Raw genomic sequence first — 23,504 nt, 5'->3', positions numbered from 1 at the left:
TTAAATAATTAGAATTAATATAAATCTAATGAATGGATGACTCATTTTCTACTGGCGCGATTATTTTCATCTACAGGAATATGGGTAATAAATTCTATATTTTGTTTTATGAAAAAATCATAAGGTCGTGTAATAATTACTTTCCAAAAGAAGTCTTTAACATTAAAAGTCGTTTAGATATTCATAAAGCATTTTTGTTTTCTTCTTAAAGTTTTCATACCAACCTTTTTCATGTGTTGTACGCTCAGCTTTAAATTTCTCTATAACTTTTTCACTACTTTTTTCTTCTGCTGCACGTTTTCTTGCCTTTAATGATAAAAAAAAAATGACACGCATTACATGATTGTCTTTTTATTGGAAGTAATTAAAGGTGGCGGATACATAAAAAAAACATATTTTGTGAAGGGAAGACAAAACATGAATAATTGTGTATGTAAACTGTGTGGATAGATCACAATCCACCATTATTTTTAAATTCTTTTAACGGATTAGAAAATTAAACGTGCAATCACATCAAATGATAATAAATTCTTTAGACTAGTTTTTTACTTTTTCTTTAGACAAAGTATCATTATCCTTTTTCAAACCCATGTAAAACATATTGAACTATGAAGATTTCATTTTTGCTCTTTCGTTGTAGTAAAAAAAGGGATAAGAATAGCAAAATCAATAACTTAAACTTAGATTTTGTTTAAGCATTATTCTTTTTTACCCTTGAAATATAATCATATTTTATTGTAATTTAAAAAAAAATTGACTTCTGGTCTCTGTAATTTTAATTACTTTTTGCACCTTTCTTTTAGTCTCTATAAAGTTATTAAGGATGAAAATAATAGAACTATATTTTAGAAATTATAAAATAACCTTTAAAATGTTTTTTTTATATCTTTTCAGGAAGTGTTGTGCGTAATTTTCTAACTCTTGAAATGGATTCGTAGGGAGATTAATAACTTTTAAGTAGTTTTCTTATTACTTATATTTACTTTTCTTATTTAATAGTTTTAGAGGAAGTAGTGTCAAAAAAGCTATAAAAAAAATAGACATATATACTATAATTACTCGTTTTCTATTGTCACTATATAATGCGATCCAGCTTTCTAAATTTCAGAACTGAAAGAGAAAACTTGAATCAAAATTTTCTTATTTCGTCACTCTTCTCTTAATTTAGATTATCAGCAAAATTATGATAAGTCCTTACGTTGTAACATTATTTCATCTGCTTTTATTGTATTCCTTTGGATTTTCAGTTGGATTCAAGGAATCACGTAAAAGTGGTGAAAGCAACTGCAGAGAGAATGAGAGACAAGCACTCCTCAACTTCAAACAAAGCCTCATTGATCACTATGGCAGACTGTCTACATGGACTGATCATCAAAATAATACAGATTGCTGCAATTGGGAAGGCATTCAATGCAGCCATCAAACTGGTAACGTACATCTACTTGATCTTCGTTGTCTGGATACAAAATATTTGAAAGGTGCAATAAATCTCACTTCATTGATTCACTTGCAATACATTCAACATCTAGACCTCAGCAATAATAATTTTCTGTTTAATGACATCCCAAAAGCCATTGGCTCGTTCACCAACTTACAATATCTCAACCTCTCATTTTCTGTATTTAGTGGGAGGATTGCTTTCCAACTTGGAAATCTTTCACTACTAAGGTATCTAGACCTTGGAACAAATAATCTTCAGGGAACAGTTCCTTTTCAGATTGGGAATCTTAGACAGTTACAATATCTTGATCTTGGAGGGAATTATCTATCAGGAGAAATCCCATTTCAACTTGGGAATCTCAACCGGCTGCAATATCTTGATCTTGGAGAGAATTCTTTATCAGGAGAAATCCCATTTCAACTTAGGAATCTCAAGCGGCTACAATATCTTAATCTTGCAAGTAATACTCTTTCTGGAGCTATCCCTTTTCGGAATGGGAATCTTTCTCTCTTACAAACTCTTCGGCTAGGTGGTGATTTTTATATAGAAGCCGAGGATTCACAGTGGTTGTCTAATCTCCATTCTTTAACAAGTCTTCACTTGAGCTCATTGCATAATCTCAACTCCTCGCGCCAGTGGCTACAAGCTATCAGTGACCTCATTCCAAACTTAGTAGAGTTGAGGCTTGTTCATTGTTCTCTTTCAGATACTAATATCAAATCTTTGTTTCGTTCTCACTTCAACTTTTCAACTTCTCTTACTGTCCTTGATTTGTCTTCTAATGTGCTAACTTCCTCAACATTTCAACTGTTATTCAATTTTAGCCTTCATCTACAAGAGCTTTATCTTAGAGAAAATGACATTGGATTGTCATCTTTTCTTTTCCCAAATTTTCCATCTCTTAATATACTTGATCTCTCCTTTAATAATCTAACATCATCAGTATTTCAAGGCAATTTTAATTTTGGCTCCCATCTACGGGAGCTTCGTCTGTATAACTGTAGTCTTACAGATCAAAGTTTTCCTATTTCCTCTGCTTCCACAATTAATTCTTCATCTTCTCTTGTCATACTTGATCTTTCCTCAAATCTATTGAAATCATCTACTGTGTTTTACTGGCTTCTGAATTACACCACGAATCTTCAAACCCTTTTACTTTATGACAACCTGCTAGAAGGTCCCATTCCAGATGGATTTGGAGAAGTAATGAACTCTCTTGAACAATTCTCTGCCTACATGAACAGACTACAAGGAAAGATTCCATCTTTCTTTGGAAACATGTGCAGACTGCGGACCTTAGACCTTTCAAATAACAAGTTGAATGGGGAAATTTCTCATTTCTTTCAAAATTCTTCATGGTGCAATAGACACGTATTTCAAAATTTGGATTTATCACATAACCAAATTACAGGAAAGATACCTGAAAGCATCATATTGCTATCTGAGTTGGAGGATCTACATTTGGATGGAAATTCTTTAGAGGGTGAAGTCACTGAATCTCATCTTTCTAGTTTTTCCAAATTATATGACTTAGACTTGTCACAAAACTCATTGTCTTTGAGATTTGTCTCTAGTTGGGTTCCTCCTTTTCAAGCAACAAGTTTGACATTAGCATCTTGCAAGCTAGGTCCGAGTTTTCCTGGTTGGCTCCAGACACAAAATTCCTTAAGGTGGTTAGATATATCTGATAATGAGCTTAATGATTCTGTACCAGCATGGTTTTGGAAGAAATTGCAAAATTTGGGATGGTTAAACATGTCTCACAATAATCTCAATGGTGCAATTCCTGATATACCATTAAAGCTTCCCTATGGACCATCTATAATTCTGAATTCAAATCAATTTGAGGGAGCACTTCCACCATTTTTGCTACAAGCTTCAGGGCTGTTCCTGTCTCAAAATACAATTTCTGATTTGCATTCTTTTTTGTGTAACCAAATCATTGCTCCGAATTTGGCAACTTTAGATTTATCAAACAATCACATAACAGCACAAATTCCTGATTGTTGGCAATCTTTACACCAATTACTATTTCTTGATTTGAGCGAGAATAAGTTGTCTGGGAATATTCCCATCTCCATGGGGAAACTTGCTAAATTAGAAGCGTTGGTTTTACGAAAGAATAATTTAACAGGTGAACTGCATTCCAGTTTGAAGAATTGCACTAATTTAATTATGCTGGATGTGAGTGAAAATAATTTGTCTGGTCGAATACCCTCATGGATTGGAGAAAGTATGCAGCAATTGAGAATCTTGAACATGCAAGGGAATCACTTCTCATTAAATTTTCCTATTCAACTTTGTTATTTAAGGCATATTCAATTGTTGAATCTCTCCAGGAATAAATTATCAAAAGCAATTCCAACATGCTTAAATAATTTTACAGCCATGGCTGAAAAGAGCATCAACAGAACTCAAACTCAACGGCTTATATATGGGTACAATATTACTTATCGTGAAATCTACGGTCCCTTCGCATCCTTTTACTACCAGCTTGACATAACGTGGGTGTGGAAAGGTGTGGAACATGTGTTCAGAGATCCCCAATATAGTCTTATGAGTATTGATCTCTCATGTAATGATTTAAATGGTGAAATACCAAAAGAAGTTGTGTATTTGTTTGGGATTGTTTCTTTAAATTTATCAAGAAACAATCTGAGTGGAGAAATTCCTTCTGAGATTGGAAATTTAAGTTCACTTGAATCTCTTGACTTGTCAAGAAATCATTTGCATGGGAGAATTCCTTCTTCTCTTTCTCAACTTGATTTCTTGGGAAAATTAGACTTGTCATACAACTATCTTTCTGGAAGAATTCCATTGGAAAGACATTTCCAGACCTTTGAAGCCTCTAGTTTTGAAGGAAATATTGATCTTTGTGGTGAACAACTCAACAAAAGTTGTCCTGGAGATCACACAACAGCAAAGCCAGAAGAAGCAGCAGGAGGGGATGGAGACGATTCTGTTTTCTATGAAGCATTATACATGAGCATGGGCGTAGGATTCTTCGTAGGATTTTGGGGCTTAATAGGGCCAATTCTAATTTGGAAACCTTGGAGAATTGGTTACCTAAGGTTCTTGAACAGATTGACAACTGAGATACAGCTATGATGAATATGCAAAATTTCTGCCAATGGCTCAAAGCTTGGGTTGCAGGTATGTTTTAGTGAACATGCGTTAGTCTATCTCATTGTTATTGCCATAATATTTATAATGTAATATGGGAGGAAAGAAAGAGTGGATGCTTTGCTGTTAACAAGTTTAATCTTGTTTTATAATTCACTTAAGAAAGTTATGCAGATGAAATCATGCAACATGTTTAATTCAGTTGTTTGATTTATAAGTAAAAAACCAAATTACTAACATAAATTGATGAAAGAAAAATAGGAGGATTTTGTAAGAAATTTAAGGAGTTGGAAAAAGTTTTCCAATGAAGATTCGTAATATATATATTATTTTCTCTTTTCTTTTAAGAAAACTTCCTTCTTGGAATTCGTTATTTTCATATCTTCTTGCAATGTTGATTTTTACTAGATAGATACTGACCAATTCATCCTCGATTCATAAATAAATGTATATTTCAAACTTGAATGCACACTACTCCACTAAATCATTGATCATGATGATAGCAGTAAACATTTATAGCAATGAACATTATGCAAAATAGGATTTGTAAGAATGGTAATTAAGAAGAATAAAAGTTGAATAGGTTTTTAGTTCTTAAAATTTGATTTGAAATTGAAATTCGTTTTTATTCGAAATTTTAATATATTTCGGTTTAAAACTTTAAAAATAATGGATATAGTTCTTTTAATTCAATAGGTTAACTTTTTTTAACTACTAAATGTTTTTCATGTATTTGAATTGTTTAGATGTTTTTGACATTCTTATTTCAATATGAGCTAGAAAACATGTTTTAACATGTAAAAAAATCTTAAGTAATTGAATAAAAATTATTATATTCATGCACTTATAAATTTTGAGAAATAAAATGTATTAAAATTTCGAATAAAAATATATTTCAATTTTGCATTAAAGTTTAGAAAGTAAAAATATATTTAACTCTTAATAATAAAGTTTAAATTTATGTAACAATAACAAATTTATCATTTATTGAGAAAACATGATAAATTACTCTCGTGTATTTTATTATTAATTTATATGAATCAATTTTATTTAACTTTTGCAGGTGGCCAGTTGTTGACATTTTTCTTGTGTTCCTTTTTCAAATTTGAAGCAAGGGACTCTTTACTAGAACTTCTGTCAATTGTGGTTTAAATGTTTTTTCATAATGTGTTGCAAGGTTGTTCTTCAAATGAAACACGTTTCTTCATTTGATAATGATGTATCTTTTGACTTCAAATATGCTTGTAATTTTTAACTTTTATTTTACGATTAATTTATTTTATTTTAGGAAATTTATTTGTGGTAAAATATATTTGTAGAGATGGAATTAGGTCTTAAATTCAAAAGTTACAAACAAAATTTTGTAAAATTAAATTAAACTTAAATTTTACTAAGTAGTAAAAAAAATATTAACAATCACGTTATAGTATATTTATCACAATTTGAGAAAAAGATTTCAACTGATTGAGGGACTGAAAATCCTGAATATAGCACCTGGAAAACTCAGGATCAACTTCTCCTTTCCTGCCTCCTTATAGGCAGGCGTCCTTCTCAGCTCGCATCATTGGTTATGATGTTTTAAATTTTTTGCATGATGTAGATATATGTATTAAATGTACAATAACATGAATAGAAGATGAAAGACTTATTTTATAGAAAAAAACATTTAAATTAAACAGAGAATAAAATGTATTTCTAGTTTTTAGGTTATAGTTGTATACTTTTTTTTTTAACAATCAGGTCACACAAGAGATAGATAGTCTATCATAATTTTATATAAGTTTCTTATTCTCTTACAATTAGTTATCTTTTTTTCATTTTTTTCTCTTAGTGTGGAAGCTTTATATTCCATCTTCCTCAATTAATTAAGGAGTATCCAATTTATTATTCTTAGTCTTTAATTTTATAATTTTTCTTTTAATTTTAGTTACACACATTTTTGTTCTTTTTTATTGTTTTGGTTTGGTGTGAAATCTACGACATCTTGGAGATATTTTCTCTCTTATCAGAACAACTTTATCTAGTTATATTTAAATGATATATGTAAATTAAATATTTGTTACGTCCTATATTTAAATATTTAGCGACGAAGGTTTTCTTTGGAGTTTTTTTAATAGTGGGTAATGCACTTTTCAGGGGTTAAAATCGTCGAAAACGAAAAAATTAATCCCCAATAAAATTATAAATTTTTATAGTGTTTGAAAATACTTTCTCTCTTATATGTTTAAATGATGTATGTAAATTAAATATTTTTTATGTCTTATTTAAATATTTCTACTCCTTTTTTTATTGTTTATTTTTTTAATGTTTAACTCTCAATTTATGTATCTAATAGCATAAATCCTTCATTTACTAGGAATATATATAAAATATTTATCTTCTTTTATTCTTCTATTTTTAAGTTGTTTCATTTAAAGAACTCTTTTTATTTTGCTAAAATAATTTTTCATTATCTTCTAACAGTTCTATTAATTTGATATCTCAAAAATTTTCTTAGATTTCTAAAATATTTTTTATCTTATCATACCCTTAATTACACATTTTTTTTGTTAGTGCAATTTGATTTAATGTTGTATCAAATTGTTTCTACGACACACATTTGATTATTTTTTATTCTTTTTAATATTTTTATTTGTTGTTTATTTAATCATCACTACAAGAAATTGGCTAATTACCGGCGGCATAATATCGAAGGTCTTGAGGCCGTTTGTAAAAGTGAGGTACCGACGGTCATAAAGGGAAGTACTGACGGGCTTAGTGAAATTAAACTACCGAAGGTTGGGAAGAGAATAGCGAGGAATGTGTGACCTTCAGTAATAGGCTCGACCCATTAAAGTAAGTGATTGGGTCTATTCGTCGAGGTCGTCCCCAATTTCCTGAAATTGTGAAAACCCTCCCTGCCCTACCTCTCTCGTCTACGTCTGCCATCCTTTTACTTCGTGCTTCCATTCTCTCGTCTACCTCTCTCGTCAACCTTTGGCTTCCTTTTCGTTTGTGCTTCCATTATCTCGTTTACCTCTCTCGTCTACCTCTGTCTGTCCGGTGGCATTGTGCGTCTGTCCGTTCTGTTCGGTCTCATCGAGGTTCTTCGTGCCGTTGTGGGTTTTGTGGGTGGGGTAGCCACAAGGGTGGTGTTTCGTCGTCATTATGCTTTGGCTCCATAGGAGTGGTGGTTCGTGGTTGTGCGCATGAGGCTTGTGTTGAGAGCTCGCGATGTGGAGGGGCTTCCAGCGAATTGGGTGTTCTGTAGTGCGAGGTAAGTTCTGTGTTTGCTTGATGGGTATTTAATCATTTGATATCAGTTTTGTTAATAGTTTGATGGCTTGCTGCCCTTTTTTCATATCAGAAGACGACACTTGGGAGGAGTTCAAGCAGTAAAAGAAAATGATAGGGAGATAGGAACCACGGGACAGTAAAGGAAAAGAGCAGTGCCTATTAGCGCACCAGCTGAAAAATCTCTTTGCCTTTACTCTAACAAGTAAGCAAGCTTCACTCCTTTCCTGTTTATTTATTCATTGGGTCGTGGTTTTGTTAGTTTTACTGGAAATGAAATGAAGCTTAGGCAGGGTTACTCTCCATCAAAAGGTTTTCTATTTTTATTGCCCTCCTTTATTGCCATTAGAGTTTTCCTCATCCTTTATTAACCAGAGCACAAGTGATATCCAAATTTTATTCTGTAATTTGATCTCTCTATTATTTCTGTGATTCTAAAGTTGTGTCTATGTTGACATGTATAAATAATTATATATTTGTAATCTGTATCTTATTTTTTATGCATTTGATTTCATATTGTCGATGGTCATTAGTTGCTGTAGAACAAACTTTTTGTGCATTGCTTTTGGAGGACATAAATACAGATATTTCTGTTGTTAATAAGTTGGAACTTATTGAAATCATACTTGATGGAATTAAAAGTTGTTAATAGAGATGGAATTAGGTCTTAAATTCAAAAGTTACAAACAAAGTTTTGTAAAATTAAATTAAATTTAAATTTTACTTAGTAAAAAAAATATATTAACAATCACGTTATACTATATTTATAACAATTTGAGTAACAGATTTCAATTGAATCATTTTATACTTACCACTTGAATTGAGGGATTACACAAAAGATAAAGTTATAAAAACAAATTAAGGTTAAGAAACGAATAATCATCGCTCATTTTATCTCTACACTACAAAAGTCAAACCATTGATAATAAAATTGAGTTAGACACAATTTTCTTACACGAAGATTGAAATATATATTTTTTTTCCATAACTATACGTGTAGAGGTTCTTCACCGTCATGGTTTGTATGGTATACAAAATTTATGAGTGTTAGGACGCATAGAAATTAATATGTTAGAATCTGATGATTTTATTTGTCTTCTTTGTTTTCTGTTTTGGTTGTTAGCAGTATTATGTTTTCATTTTTGGTTTTTAGTATTCATAAATATTGTTATATAAGACCATGTATTAAAGGGTTATAATGTTAAGGTGAATAATATTTTCATTTTTCAGTCACTTTTGTTTCTCTACTTAGTATAGTAGACAGTATAGTAAAAAAAAATATATTACCCCATCTTTAAGTCTTGACTCACAAGAAATCGAAACATAAAATGACGTGTTTGATATTTTTGAAATTTTCACAACAGGTTTCGATTATTTTGGAATCAAAGCAATATATATGGTCTCGGTTGTTTGTTTGTAGAACCGAGACAAAAATCTCATGCAAAGATGATGACAGTTTCGTATTCCATTTCGAAAAAAGTCACTCATACTAGTTTCTTTGTCCAGCAACTATAAGTAGAACATATGATCAAAGCCCATTGCCTACAACGTTTTCTGGTTAACCCTCATATTCATCCAAATTTCTTTCTATTTGGAATCGTGATTTAGGGATTGAAAATCCTGAATATAGCACCATGAAAACTCAAGATCAACTTCTCCTTTCCTGGCTTCAATTCCTCCTTATCGGCGTCCTTCTCAGCTCGCATCATTGGTTTCAACTCATTTCAAGTTTGGGAGAAGATACATGCTCATCTCACTTCTCGGGCCAAAGCTCATGCTTCGCACCATGAAGAAAGGCAAACATCCTATCAATGAGTCCCTTTTGCGCATCAAATTGTTCGTGCCTTCTTTTCATTGATTGGTTATGATGTTTTAAATTTTTTGCATGATGTAGAGATATGTATTAAATGTAAAATAACATGAATAGAAGATGAAAGACTTATTTTATAGAAAAACACATTTAAATTAAACAGAGAATAAAATGTATTTCTAAAAAGAATTATAAATAGGCTTAAAACATTTAATTACTTACAACACTTCATCTTAGTAAAATTATAAACTCTCAATATTCTCTCTAGTTTTTAGGTTATAGTTGTATACATTTCTTAACAATCAGGTCACACGTTTGAGAGGACAAGAGATAGATAGTCTATCATAATTTTATATAAGTTTCTTATTCTCTCACAGTCAGTTATCTTTTTTTTCATCTTTTCTCTTAATGTGGAAGTTTTATATTTCATCTTCCTTAATTAATTAAGGAATATTTGTAGTGATCTCAATATATAAGTGTAGGCATCGAATTTATCGGTTGAGTTTATGAAAACAATTTTGGCAGTTTAAAGAAATATGCGTGTTCTTTTAGGGGGAAAAAGGTTGTGTATTCTATAGATCTCTTAATTGTTATGCTACCTTCAAAGTAAAAAAAGATCATTTGCATACGTGGAGTTTGAGACATAATGGTTAGCAATGACAAATAAATTTTTCTTTATAAATATTATCTAAACTATCTCTGTTTTGTAGAAAAATTTCTTTATTGACTAGATATAGATATAGTTAATACTCGATACCATTCTCACTTTTATCTTTGTTTTCATTTAAATTATTAAAATACTAATAATTTATTAGATAATGTAACATACACAAACTAATAATTGTTGTCTATTTTCATCATATAATATATATTTTTGACATTTTTTGTATAATTATTTTTTAACACATTATATAAGTATAATTCTATCACTATAATTGTATAAAAAAATTATTTACTAATATAATAATTTAATATTAATGTTATGAATCTTAATTACTATCTTAACATATATTGAAGTTCCAAATATGAAAGATTTATACTAAATTTTAATTATTTTTAGTTTAATCTTCATACTTTGTGTGACTTAATTGAAACCGTATATTATAGTTTTCATTAGTTTATAAAAAATATTTCATTTAAATTTAAAGAATTGGAGTAACAAGACAATTAAAATATTTCTAGATTTGGATATTTGTTTTCCTTTTCTAATTTTTTAAAATATTTTAAATTTTATCAACTTTATTTTATTAATATTTACAAATTTAATAAACATTGTTCCCACAATTTTTTTTTATACTTTAATTTGAAATATAATTTTTTTCTAAATATTTGATATTGAAAAAACAAGGATATGTCTTTTTATGTTAAGTATTTGCTAACATTAGATTTTTTTTTACAGGATCTTTTTATTATTTTGTAAATTAATTCTTTAATAATAAAACAATAGAAAGACAGGTATAAATATACATATACAAGTATATGGTCGTTATCTGATAAGAATATAGTCGTTATATAATAAGAATGGATAAACAAACACAATCGGTAAAATTGATTTACTGTTTTTAACTAAAAGTCTTATAGTATGTCAATATTATCTTCACTTCCTCGTTTAAATCCACCTTTCTATCTTCAATGAAGATAATCTAATCAACAAATTTTTTTATGTCTTGCTTTGTTATTTATTTCTCCAAAAAAATATTTTATATTGTTGGAAGTCTCACATCGACCAGAGAAAACATTAGTGCAGTAAGAGGAAATGACACCGGTTACTTTTGCTTATAGGCACCGGTTCTACAACCGAAGCATATATAGACGAGGTAAAAAATGGTAGGTTTTATGTCTCGGTTACAGACCGAGTAAAAAAGAATAGGATTATGTCTCGGTTTTTAGGTAACCGAGGCAGTAACGTACTTATTTTTTAATTTTTTCAGCCATCCTCAGCCATTTGGGGGTTCACAACAAGAACAACAACATATCAGAAATTCCTACATACACCACAAAGCAATACACAACACATACAGAAGCTTCATCGCACCTTCATTGCACAGTATACAACATCAACAAAAGACATCATCAACAAAAGAGAAGCTTCGGAGGCCGTCGGGACTGAAGGTCGTTTCGCGGAGAGGACTCTGAACTCCTTCAAAACGAAGTTGCTTCGCGTGCCCCAAATCCTGACGGTACCGGAGGCATCGGCAGAGGCGACCCAATCCCCGTTGGGGAGAAACACGCTATGGTGGCCGAGGCGGAGGCAACCCACGCTGTTGGGGGAGAAACGCGCGATGGTGGCCGAGGCAGAGGCGACCCACTCGCCGTTGGGGCAGAAACGTGCGATGGTGGCCGAGGCGGAGGCAACCCACTCGCCGTTAGGGGAGAAACGCACGATGGTGGCCGAGGCGGAGGCAACCCACTCGCCGTTAGGGGAGAAACGCACGATGGTGGCCGAGGCGGAGGCAACCCACTCGCCGTTGGGGGAGAAACGCGCGATGGTGACTGAGGCGGAGGCGACCCACTCGCCGTTAGGGGGGAAACCCACGATGGTGGCCGAGGCGAAGGCGACCCACTCGCCTTTGGGGGAGAAACGCGCGATGGTGGCCGAGGCGGAGGAGACGAACTCGCGAGGTTGAATAACGACCAATTGGGATTTTTTGATTTAGGGCTTCTCGATCTGGAGTGGTAGATGAAACCCTATTTCCGACAGAGGCAGTAGTGTCGGAGGCAATAGTGACAGAGGCAACAGTGACGGAGGTGAGCATTGGCAGCACAAGGGTGGTGCAGTGAGCCGTGAAAGTGGTGGAGGAACCCGCGACACAGAGGAAGAATGGAGAGCAGGAGGAAGGAGAAGCTTTTTGACGCAAATAGGTTAAGTGTAGAGTGGCAGGGGCAGTAAAAGCTTTTGCTTTGGCACCGGTTAAAAGGCGAGCCCGAGGTATAAAGTGCTGGACAACATCAACGATTTCGGTTCCTGATGAATTGATGCCTTTAAGTATGGCGTAGCAGGTAAAGTTACAGGCACGTAGCAGGTGTAGCAGTGATATAGGCCTCGGGTCTTAGATTAACCGGTGCAATATCGCTATTCTACCTCGGGTCTTACATAACCGAGACATATGTGTTAGCTTTATTTACGGTTCTGCCACCGCGCTTTTATACGCTTCGGGTTTGCTTAAACCGAAGCGTATATAGCGCTTTTCAATCCCCTTTTTTTACTAGTGTAAGGTCAATTCATAGTTTATAAGTGGGTGCAAATCTCATCCTATAAGCGAGTTTTGTGGGGGTTGAGTTAGGTTTAAAGTCCACTTCTAATATGTATCAGAGTCATGGTTGATTTTGTGGAGTTGAGTTACTTTTAAAGTCCACTTCTAACACAAATATGGCAAGTTTAATTAAAAATTAATAAAATTATTATTATGATTATAAAATTAAATATAAATAATTTAAAAAAATTTATTTTAAATAGTTTTTTTTTATTTTGTAGAAATTTTTAAAAAAAATTAAATTTAAAAAAATCACTTAGAGAATAAAACTGAAAAAGTAATTATGAATTAAACACTAAAAATAACCCAAACAAATGTAAATGTGCTAGAAAAACTTGAACATTATTTCAAACTTAACAATCCGCTGAATAAAATTTGACCATTGCAGGAAAGATGTGCTAAGCTTAGGAACTGAGGAAATTGAGGAGAGAGAGCATCCCAAAAAGTAGCTCTAGGCGCTCTGAGCGGATCGTTGAAGCAATGAGCGGAAGCAATCAAATGAAGGTTACTTGCTTTGAGTATATAAACAACTTCTTGATTCATACATCTTTAGGTATATGTTCTTTCCAACTCTTTTTTTACTTTATGTTTATTGCTTCAAAGTTTAGAGGAATCTATGATCTTGACTTTAGATTTCGAATGCTTTATATTCTTTATGCAATAATCAAATGGTATCAATTAAGGAATTTATTAATTGTTGTTAGATTCTTGGATGACCAAGATTAAAGAATTTATTAATGATACCATAAATGTTATCAATAATAAAATTTGGAATCTGATAACCATAATTGAACGACAATTATCGAAATTTTTATTTTAAAATTCCAATTTTGAATGTAAAATAACATCAACAATATTAATATACTTTCACATGATTAGAAGTTAGATGTAATGTCACAGCCATTGGGATATGAATGTATGAAAGAGTAATTAAAAGAAGAGATTCAATGGATTCTGAATTACAAATTTTTGAGATATCCCATGTTTTTACATATACAAATTGGGATATCTCGAATTCTTGGCTTAAAATTAGATTTACATTATAGATTATACAGCCACACACTATCAGATCATTGCTGCATGAAACTTCAACCTCCAGATCTCACACTGCCAACAATATGTAATGCTTTCATGTCATAATGAACTCTTGAAGCAAATCATTATAAACTGCAAATTTGGTGCTAAAATTTATATGACAAATTAGTAATGAAGGAAAAAAAAATTGGAAACCAAATATTAATGATAAACTAAATGAAGCGAATTGCTATAAACTAAATGATTACATACAATATCAGTACTGATGGAAAACAATTTGGAGATCAAATTTTAGTTGTAAACTAAATGAAAACTAAATTCTTTAAACTCAATAGAGTACACAAAATAAGTGTATAACATGTAAGCATTTTTAAAAGGGCCTAAGCAGAATTCATTTGAAAAAAATGAAAACTTATCATAACAGAGCACACTGTCAATAATTCCTTTACACCAACAAAAACAATTATTTCTAGAAAAAATGGAACTACCAATAGTGAAGCCAGGAATAGAAGCGTAGGTATAATCAACGATTAATAAAATTGATGAAAATCAGTATGTAGCTTAGAGAGACATACAATTAATTAAAGTACGTTTAGTGCTATATTGTAAGCAAGAACCAAATTCTAACACTTACATTCATGGCAAGCCTTGTACATTTCCTTTTAGAAAGGTATTATCGATTTCAATATAAAACCTACTTACTGATTTACTTATCTGAAGGAGAAATAAGGACTATAAAATTCAAAGAAAGAAGTTATTAGAGTTAGGTACCAGCTAGTTTTTGAGCCACCTTTTGCACTCTGTTAGTCTTTGATCTACCTTTGGCGCTTTGCTAAGTTCACTTCAACCATTACAAATAGATAGTCTATTAGTCTGTTCAAGAACCTCAGATAAGTCATTCTCCATGGTTTCCAAAGTAGTAAGGGACCTAATAAAGATCAACAGGACAACTTTCTTCAAGTGGTTTCCCACAAAGATCAACATTTCCTTCAAAACTAGAGGCATCAAATGTATCCATGTGTCTCCCCAATGGGATTCTTTCAGAAAGAGAATTGTGTGACAAGTCTAATATTTGGAGAAAATCCATTTGGGAAAGAGAAAAAGGAATTCTCTCATAGAATTTATTTCTTCAAGTCAAGGGATTCAAGTAAACTTAAATTTCCAATATCGGAAGGAATTTCTCCACTCAAATTGTTTCTTGATAAATTCAAAGAAACTAACCCCAGCATGTATGTAATCTCCTTCGGAATTTCACCAATTAAATTATTACATGAGAGATCAATGCTCAGAAGAGTTAATTCTGGACGTCTGAATTTCTGTTCCACACCTTTCCACATCCATGTTATATGAAATGAATAATAACTACAAACAAAAAAATTATAAGTTTCAGAGTAAGTACTATTGTACCAATACACACGACTTTCAGTTTCAATTTTGTTGACGGTGTTTTGAGCTAATGCAGTGAAATTGTTTAAGCAAGTTGGAATTCCTCCTGATAACTCATTCCTAGAAATATCCAACAATTGAATATCGTTCAAATAACATATATGAGGGGGAAGATTTCCAGAGAATTGATTCCCTCGCATGATCAAGATTATCAATTGCTGCATGCTTTCTCCAACCCATGATGGTATTCGACCTGAAAACATATTCTCACTCACATCCAACATAATTAATCTCTTGCAATTCTTCAAAGAAGAAGGCAATTCACCCGTCAACCTATTGTTTCGTAAAACCAAAGCTTCCAAGTTAACAAGGGTGCCCATAGAGTTAGGAAGCTTCCCTGACAATTCATTGCTACTTAAATCAAGAAACAATAATCGATTTGTTGATTTCCAACAATCTGGAAGTTGCCCTTTTATTTGATTATCTGATAAATCTAAAGTGGCCAAGTTTGCAGCTGTGACGTTTCCACATGAGAAATCTGAAAATTTATTTTCAGAGAGTGACAACTCGGAAGCTTGTAGCAAAAATAATGGAACTTTTCCCTCAAATTTATTTGAACTTAGAAATATAGATGGTCTGAAAGGAAGCTTTAATTGCATATCAGGATTGAACCAATGAGATTATTGTGAGACATATTCACACTGTACAACATTTGCAACTTGTTCCAAAACCATTCTGGTAGGAAATCATTCAACCCATTATTAGATATATCTAGTTGGATTAAGGAATTTTGTGTCTGGATCCAACTAGGAAAACTGGGTCCTACCTTGCAAGATGCAATAAACAAGAACGTTAATTGAAAAGGAGGAACCCAGCTCGAGCCAAATTTTACCGACAATGAGTTATGCGACAAGTCTAAGAGATATAATTTGGAAAAGTTAGAAAGATGAGATTCAGTGACATCACCCTCTAAAGAATTCCATCGCAACGATAAAGTTTCCAATTGAGATAGCAGTCTGATGGTCTCGGGTATCCTACCTGTTATTTGATTATAAGATAGGTTCAATTTCCGAAATATGTGTCTGCTGCACCATGAAGAATTTTTTGTGAAGGTCGGAAATTTACCATTTAACTTGTTATTTGAGAGGTCCAATACTTGTAATCTGCACATCCTCCCAAAGAAAGACGGAACCTTGCCTTGGAGTTTGTTATTGGAGAGAGAAAGATAGTCAAGAGAGTTCATCGCTTTCCCAAATTCATCTGGAATTGGACCTTCTAACAAGTTACCATCAAGGTCAATGGAAACCAGATCGGTGGTGAAGTTAAAAAGCCAGTAAAACATTGGAGATGATTTTAGCAAGTTATTGGAGAGATCAAGTAACATAAGTGAGGACAAATAATTCATTGTAGAAGTAGATGAAAGAAGGAAATTTCTATCCATAAGACTGCAATTTTCAAGATAAAGCTCTTCTAGTTTGGAGCTGATATTAAAATTAGGTCGAAACATTGATGATGCAAGATTATTGTAAGAGAGATCGAGGACCCTAAGAGACGGAAAATTTGAACACAGAGAAGGTGACAAAGTTATATTATTGTGAGAAAGATAAAGCTCTTGAAGATGAAGGCTAAAGTTAAACATGAATTGAAGTATTGATGATGACAATATATTAGAAGACAGATCTAGTATGGTAAGAGAGGTGGAATTATTTGAAGAGTGAGAAGGGAACAAAGATTGAATATCACTTTCCAGAAGATTACAATCAACTAGCATCAACTCTGTTAAGTTTGGAATGATTTTACTGATAGTTTGCAGCCACTGGTGAGAGGATCTAAGACTGTGCAATGAACTCAGCCTAAGAATGGTTAAGGAATGAAGAGTAGACAGCCATTTTGCATCTTTAGCTTGTATATCAAAATTGCCAACTAGTCGGAGAGTATGCAATAATGGAAGATGCCCTATGCGAAAACGGATTACGCCAGAAAGAGATTTTGAAATATACTTTGGCTCTTTCCTTATATATAGAGGACTATTACTTCCTATACTAAGATGTTGTAGCTTTCTAAGATTCCCAATTTGAGATGGGATTTTTCCGAAAAGATAGAATAGTCCAAGATCGAGATACTGTAAGTGTTTCAGATTCCCTATCTCAATGGGAATTTTTCCCCAAAGAATATTTTCCCCGAGATCTAGATAACGTAGTTGTAAGAGATTTCCAAGTGTAGAAGGAATCCTCCCCGAGAAAAAAGAATTGGAGAGATCGAGATATCTTAAGTTGGTGAATGAGTATGTGAACTCTGGTATGTAACTCAGTACAAAATAATTATGGCTGAGATCAAGATGTTGAATGTATGGCAAATGAATCAATGAAGTGACATTGATTGCACCTCTCAAGTACTGTGCATATTAAGCTGAGGCCCAAATGGTTTGCACAGGAACGAGGGCCCAATACTGAATAGCCCATAACACGATTAAGGCCATCAGCATATGAATCTTCTGCAGACGTGTCCAGAAGCTCTTGCACAAGTGAGGAGAGAGAACAGAGCGCTCCAGAGAGTTCCTTCTCAGAGCGTGGTGATCCAGCGGTGGTCCGGCGGCTTTGGGAGCCTCAGACGACGACGGTGCAGAAGGGAAAAATGAAGAGGGCAGAGAGACAAGTAAGTAAAATGTAATCTTTCTTGAATCTGGTTTTATTGCTTTCTATTGAGTGTTTCTCTGTTTCTGTAAAAAGTAACATACAAGTCAGAACTCTATTTATAGAGTTATGATAGAACAGAAAACGGTAACATAAAAATAACATAAATGCAAGTAACAAACACCTAAACTGAATGGATCTGACCTAGGAAGAATCTATTTGATTCTTAATAGCCTCCCCTCAAACTGGATGGTGTATGGTTACCAATCCAAGTTTGGGTACAATAGTTTTGAATTTGACGCGATGAGGGAATTTTGTGAAAATGTCAGCAAGCTGCTCGTCGGATCGTACGGGAAGGAGAGTGAGGAGTCGTTCCTGAAGTTTTTCACGAACCACATGACAATCAAGCTCAATATGCTTGGTGCGTTCGTGAAAACTTTGATTGTGAGCTATGTGCCTCGCAGATTTATTGTCACAGTACAAGGCAGGGGTCCCTGATTCCTTAACTTGAAAGTCGTGTAATAGGTAACAGAGCCACTGTATTTTACATACAGTGGCTGCTAGTGCTCTGTACTCGGCTTCTGTGGAAGATCTGGAAACGGTCTTTTGCTTTTTAGACTTCCAGGAGATAAGAGATGAACCGAGGAAGACACAGAAACCCGTTGTAGATCTTCTAGTATTGGGGCAAGTGGCCCAGTCAGAGTCACTGAAGGCCTTTAGCTGCATAGGAGAGTCAGCAGAGAAGAAAAGCCCTTCAGAGGGCTTGGCTTTAATATACCTGAGAATGTGCTGAATGGCACGATAGTGATGGTCAGTTGGTGATTGCATGAACTGACTAAGTAAATTAACTGAAAAACATAAATCAGGTCTAGTGTTTGTAAGATAGAACAACTTTCCTATTAGTCTTCTATATGGTCCTGGATCATCCAGGTAACTATCTTCCCTGTATAATGGGTTCGTGTCGCTGAGAAAAGGAGTAGATGAAGGCTTGCATCCTAACATCCCTGTCTCCTCCAGTATGTCCAAAGCATACTTCCTTTGGCATAAGTGAATGCCTTTCTTTGACCTGGCAACTTCCAGACCTAGAAAATACTTGAGCTCACCCAGGTTCTTTATTCGGAACTTCTTGTGTAGTAGTTCCTTCATGCTGTTGATCTCTGTCATAGAGTTCCCTGTCAAAACAATGTCATCTACATACACAAGTAGGGCAGTGAAACTGGTAGGGGTCGTTCTAATGAACAGAGAGTGGTCAGACTTAGATTGAATATAGTTAACGGATGTCAAGAAAGAGGATAATTTCTCAAACCACTGCCTACCGGCCTGTTTCAGGCCATATAGAGACTTTCTCAATCTGCAAACCTGCCCCTTATTGTGGTTGATCAAACCTGGAGGTGGCTCCATGTATACCTCTTCATTGAGGTCTCCATGTAGGAAGGCATTGTCCACATCTAGTTGGTGTAGAAACCAATTATTTGAGGCCGCTAGGGCAATGAGTAATCTGACTGTAGTTAATTTGGCAACGGGTGAAAAAGTGTCAAGGTAGTCTATTCCTTCCTGTTGTGTGTATCCCTTTGCCACCAAGCGAGCCTTGAATCTTTCAATGCTTCCATCAGCTTTGTATTTCGTCTTATACACCCATTTACACCCAATAGCAGCCTTTCCTGGGGGCAGCTGGGTTAGAACCCATGTGTCATTGTCTTGCAGGGCTTTAATTTCTCTTTGCATGGCCTTTACCCATTCACTCATACCTTTTGCTTCATTGTAGGATTTTGGCTCCTTGCTAACCGTGACAACCATGGTATATTTTAGGTGCCTCTCTGTAAGATTATCACACCACAGCAGGGTGGATATAGGATAAGGGGTTTTAAGATTGTTTTTCAGAGATAGAGATTGATTGACCTGGTGAACATAATCTTTAAGGTAGTCAGGAGTTCTTTTGGGTCTGTTTGACCTTCTTTGCAATTGGAGATCTTGATTATCTCCTGCAGTGTCACTGCTGTCTTCACTAACAGTGAGCTGTTGTGTTTCTTCCTGGCTTCCATCTTCAGATTTGTCATGTAGGGCATCATCCTTGTGATAGTGATCTCCTAAGAGATTGTTGAATGAATCAGTTGTCTCCTTCCCAATTGCAGAATCTGTATTGCTTTCCTGCAGATCCTTATAGGGAAAGATGTCTTCATGAAAGACCACATTTCTGCTTATGAGAAGTTCTTTGGTGTTTATGTCAAGGACAAGGTACCCCTTGACACCAGATTTGTAGCCTAGAAAAACAGCTTTTCTAGCTCTTGGGTCAAGTTTATTCCTGTCATGTTCAAGAGTAGAGACAAAGCACAAGCATCCAAAGATTTTGAGGTTTAAATAGGAAGGGGGCAGATTGTAAAGCAGATCATAAGGATTTTTGTTATTGAGAATGAGGGTAGGCAGCCTATTAATGAGGTAGACGGCATGACTAACAGCATAAGACCAGTAAGTGTTAGGCACACTAGCTTGAAAAAGGAGGCCACGAGTAACATTCAAAATGTGCTGGTGTTTCCTTTCAACAACAGAATTCTGTTCAAGAGTTTCAACACAACTCCTTTGATGATTAATACCATGAAATTTATAAAAATATACACAGTTAAATTCAGGGCCATTATCAGATCTAATAACTTTGATTCCTTTGTTAAACTGATTTTTAATCTTAATCACAAAATCCTGTAGCAAGCCTCTAGTCTGGCCTTTATTATTCATTAAAAAAAATCCAAGTGTGCCTACTATAGTCATCAACTATGGTGAGGAAGTATTTATGGCCATGAATAGAAGCAGTAGCAAAGGGGCCCCATATATCACAGTGAACAATATCAAAACAATCAGCAGTAATAGTAGTACTATGCAGAAAAGGCAACTTTCGTTGTTTAGCATAATGACAGGTATCACAAACAATTTTGGTGCCCAATTTGACATAAGGAAAATCACCACATATCTGTTTCATAATTTTGTCCCCTGGATGGCCTAACCTACAGTGCCATAGATTTACATTAGTCTTTTTAAACGAAAAAGCAATCTTGGCAGTGTGCCTTTGGTCCAGTTTAGGAATGTCTTGCAAATAATAGAGCCCTCCCCAACAGTTAGCATATCCAATCATCTTCAATGTATGGTTCTGCTTTATCTGACAAATCTTGGAAGAGAAAGTTAGACTACAATTCAAGTCCTTGATAAGGCTTTGAACAGAAATCATATTAAAATAAAATTCAGGAATGTATAGAACATTGAAAATAACAAGATCCCTAGATAGTTGTATTGTACCAGCATGTTTAGCAGTTAAGATAGTATTATTAGGCAATCTCACAGATATAGATTTAATACGATAAAATGTGCTGAAATTTATTTTATCATGTGTCACATGGTCTGTGGCACCAGTATCTAGTATCCAAGATGAAATACCTTGCTTATCTGCACTATCAGCTCTTTGAATTTGATTAATTTTGTGGGTTGGTTCATCATCTTTGTCAATCATTCGAAATAGTTTCTGCATTTGTTCTGCAGTAAGAGAGTTAAAAATATTGCTGCTGTTAGTAGGTTGTGCTCTCTGATTTCCATCTTGTTCAGTAGTGTTTTGGCAAGCATTGGTAGTAGTCCATTCACTCTTTCGGTCCTGACTGCCCTCTGCTTTCTTGAACCAAGGTGGATATCCATGCTTAGAGTAGCATTCATCAACTGTGTGGTTCATTTTGTTGCAATAAGAGCACTGTTTCCCATGATTAGGATTTCTACCTCTTCCTCTTCCTTGACCACGCAATCCAGGTCCTCGTCCCTGGCCTTTCCACTGGTTGTTTCTGTCAGTGGCATTTACCATGACTTTAACATCAGCTGACCCATGTTTTTCCTGTCTTTCTTGTTGCATGATAAGAGAGAAAACTCGATTGATGTTTGGGAGGGGGTCCATTAGGAGAATTTGCGTCCTAACAGTGTTGTAAGAGTCATTCAAACCTTTTAGAAAACATATTACATGCTCCATTTCTCTGTACTTTAAGAAAACTTTTGAGAGAGCACAACTGCATGGTATCTTGCATGTGCAAGCAGGTATGGGTCTTAAGAACTCCAATTCTTCCCACAGAATATTTAAATCAGTAAAGAATTGGCTAACTCCTCTTTCCCCTTGTCTAATTGAGTGTATATCTTGAAGAAGATCAGAAATCTTGAAATGATCACCTTTAGAGAATCTTTCTTTCAACTCTTCCCATAATTCTTTTGCCTCCTCCACATATATCACGCTCTCGGCAATTTGTGGGGAGAGAGTCTTGGTTATCCAAGACAATATCATCATGTTGCATCTTTCCCAAGCATCATACAGGATATCATCTTTCTGGGGTTTCTTTATGGACCCATCAATGAATTTCACTTTATTCTTGGAAAGCAAGGCTCTTCTCATGCTTCTGCTCCAAGAAGAGTAGTTGTTTTCATTCAGAGTTTGTGTAATGAGGGTGAGTCCAGGATTCTCTCCTGGATGTAGGTAGTAAGGGCTAGATGGGTTGTTGAATTCAGCCTGTTCCATGAGGTCCAGAATTGTATAAACCAGCCCAAGAACCTATCAAGAAAAAAAAACAGCAGGCGGAGCGGAAGCAGAGCAGGTACTAGACCTGCTCTGATACCATATTAAGCTGAGGCCCAAATGGTTTGCACAGGAACGAGGGCCCAATACTGAATAACCCATAACACGATTAAGGCCATCAGCATATGAATCTTCTGCAGACGTGTCCAGAAGCTCTTGCACAAGTGAGGAGAGAGAACAGAGCGCTCCAGAGAGTTCCTTCTCAGAGCGTGGTGATCCAGCGGTGGTCCGGCGGCTTTGGGAGCCTCAGACGGCGACGGTGCAGAAGGGAAAAATGAAGAGGGCAGAGAGACAAGTAAGTAAAATGTAATCTTTCTTGAATCTGGTTTTATTGCTTTCTATTGAGTGTTTCTCTGTTTCTGTAAAAAGTAACATACAAGTCAGAACTCTATTTATAGAGTTCTGATAGAACAGAAAACGGTAACATAAAAATAACATAAATGCAAGTAACAAACACCTAAACTGAATGGATCTTTGGTCCATTGAACAGAGACCTAGGAAGAATCTATTTGATTCTTAATAGTGCATTATTGTAATAGTTTCCATGAAGACCAAGCAGATGTACACGACCAGTTTCATGGTTGCATTGAATGCGTTTCCATTTGCAGCAATCTGTATTATTGGTCCAAGTGGAGAGCATGCCAAAGTTATCTATGAGACCTTCTTTGAAGTTGAGGAGTGTTTGCCTCTCCCTCTCTGTGCACTTTGCTTCACCACTTTCACTTGAGTTCTTCATTTTCACACTAATTCCTGAGGCAAGCAAAGAAAGCAGCAGAAGGACATAAAATGATTTGGGAAAATAAGAAATCATGATAGTTTTGTTTATTTTAAATAATATAAGAGAGAGGAACGTAAACAGAGGTATTATATTGCGAGAAAGAAAGTACGATTCATATCTTTTCTCTTTCTCCTTGTATGTTTATTTTAGAATTCTCCCTGGCTTCATTTATATTCTCAA

At 34.5% G+C, this 23,504-nt stretch overlaps 1 protein-coding gene across 1 annotated transcript; it reads left to right on the top strand.

Moving 5' to 3' along the window:
• Positions 1 to 1,124: 1,124 nt before the first annotated feature.
• LOC108345014 (receptor-like protein EIX1) lies at positions 1,125 to 5,831 on the top strand. The gene is made up of 2 exons (XM_017583567.2): positions 1,125 to 4,594; positions 5,628 to 5,831. Exon 1 carries the CDS (start codon positions 1,184 to 1,186, stop codon positions 4,547 to 4,549), a length of 3,366 nt encoding a protein of 1,121 aa, XP_017439056.2. The 5' UTR covers positions 1,125 to 1,183; the 3' UTR covers positions 4,550 to 4,594; positions 5,628 to 5,831.
• The last annotated feature ends 17,673 nt before the right edge of the window (positions 5,832 to 23,504 follow it).

The sequence above is a fragment of the Vigna angularis genome, chromosome 8 (genome assembly GCF_016808095.1).
Source record: "Vigna angularis cultivar LongXiaoDou No.4 chromosome 8, ASM1680809v1, whole genome shotgun sequence".
Taxonomy (NCBI): Eukaryota; Viridiplantae; Streptophyta; class Magnoliopsida; order Fabales; family Fabaceae; genus Vigna; species Vigna angularis.
Note: the sequence above shows the minus strand (reverse complement) of the source record. Positions and strands in the feature narration are given on the sequence as shown.

Bases quoted from the DNA above. Each gene is read 5' to 3' on its own strand.
- LOC108345014 (XM_017583567.2), top strand. From the start codon at position 1,184: ATGATAAGTCCTTACGTTGTAACATTATTTCATCTGCTTTTATTGTAT.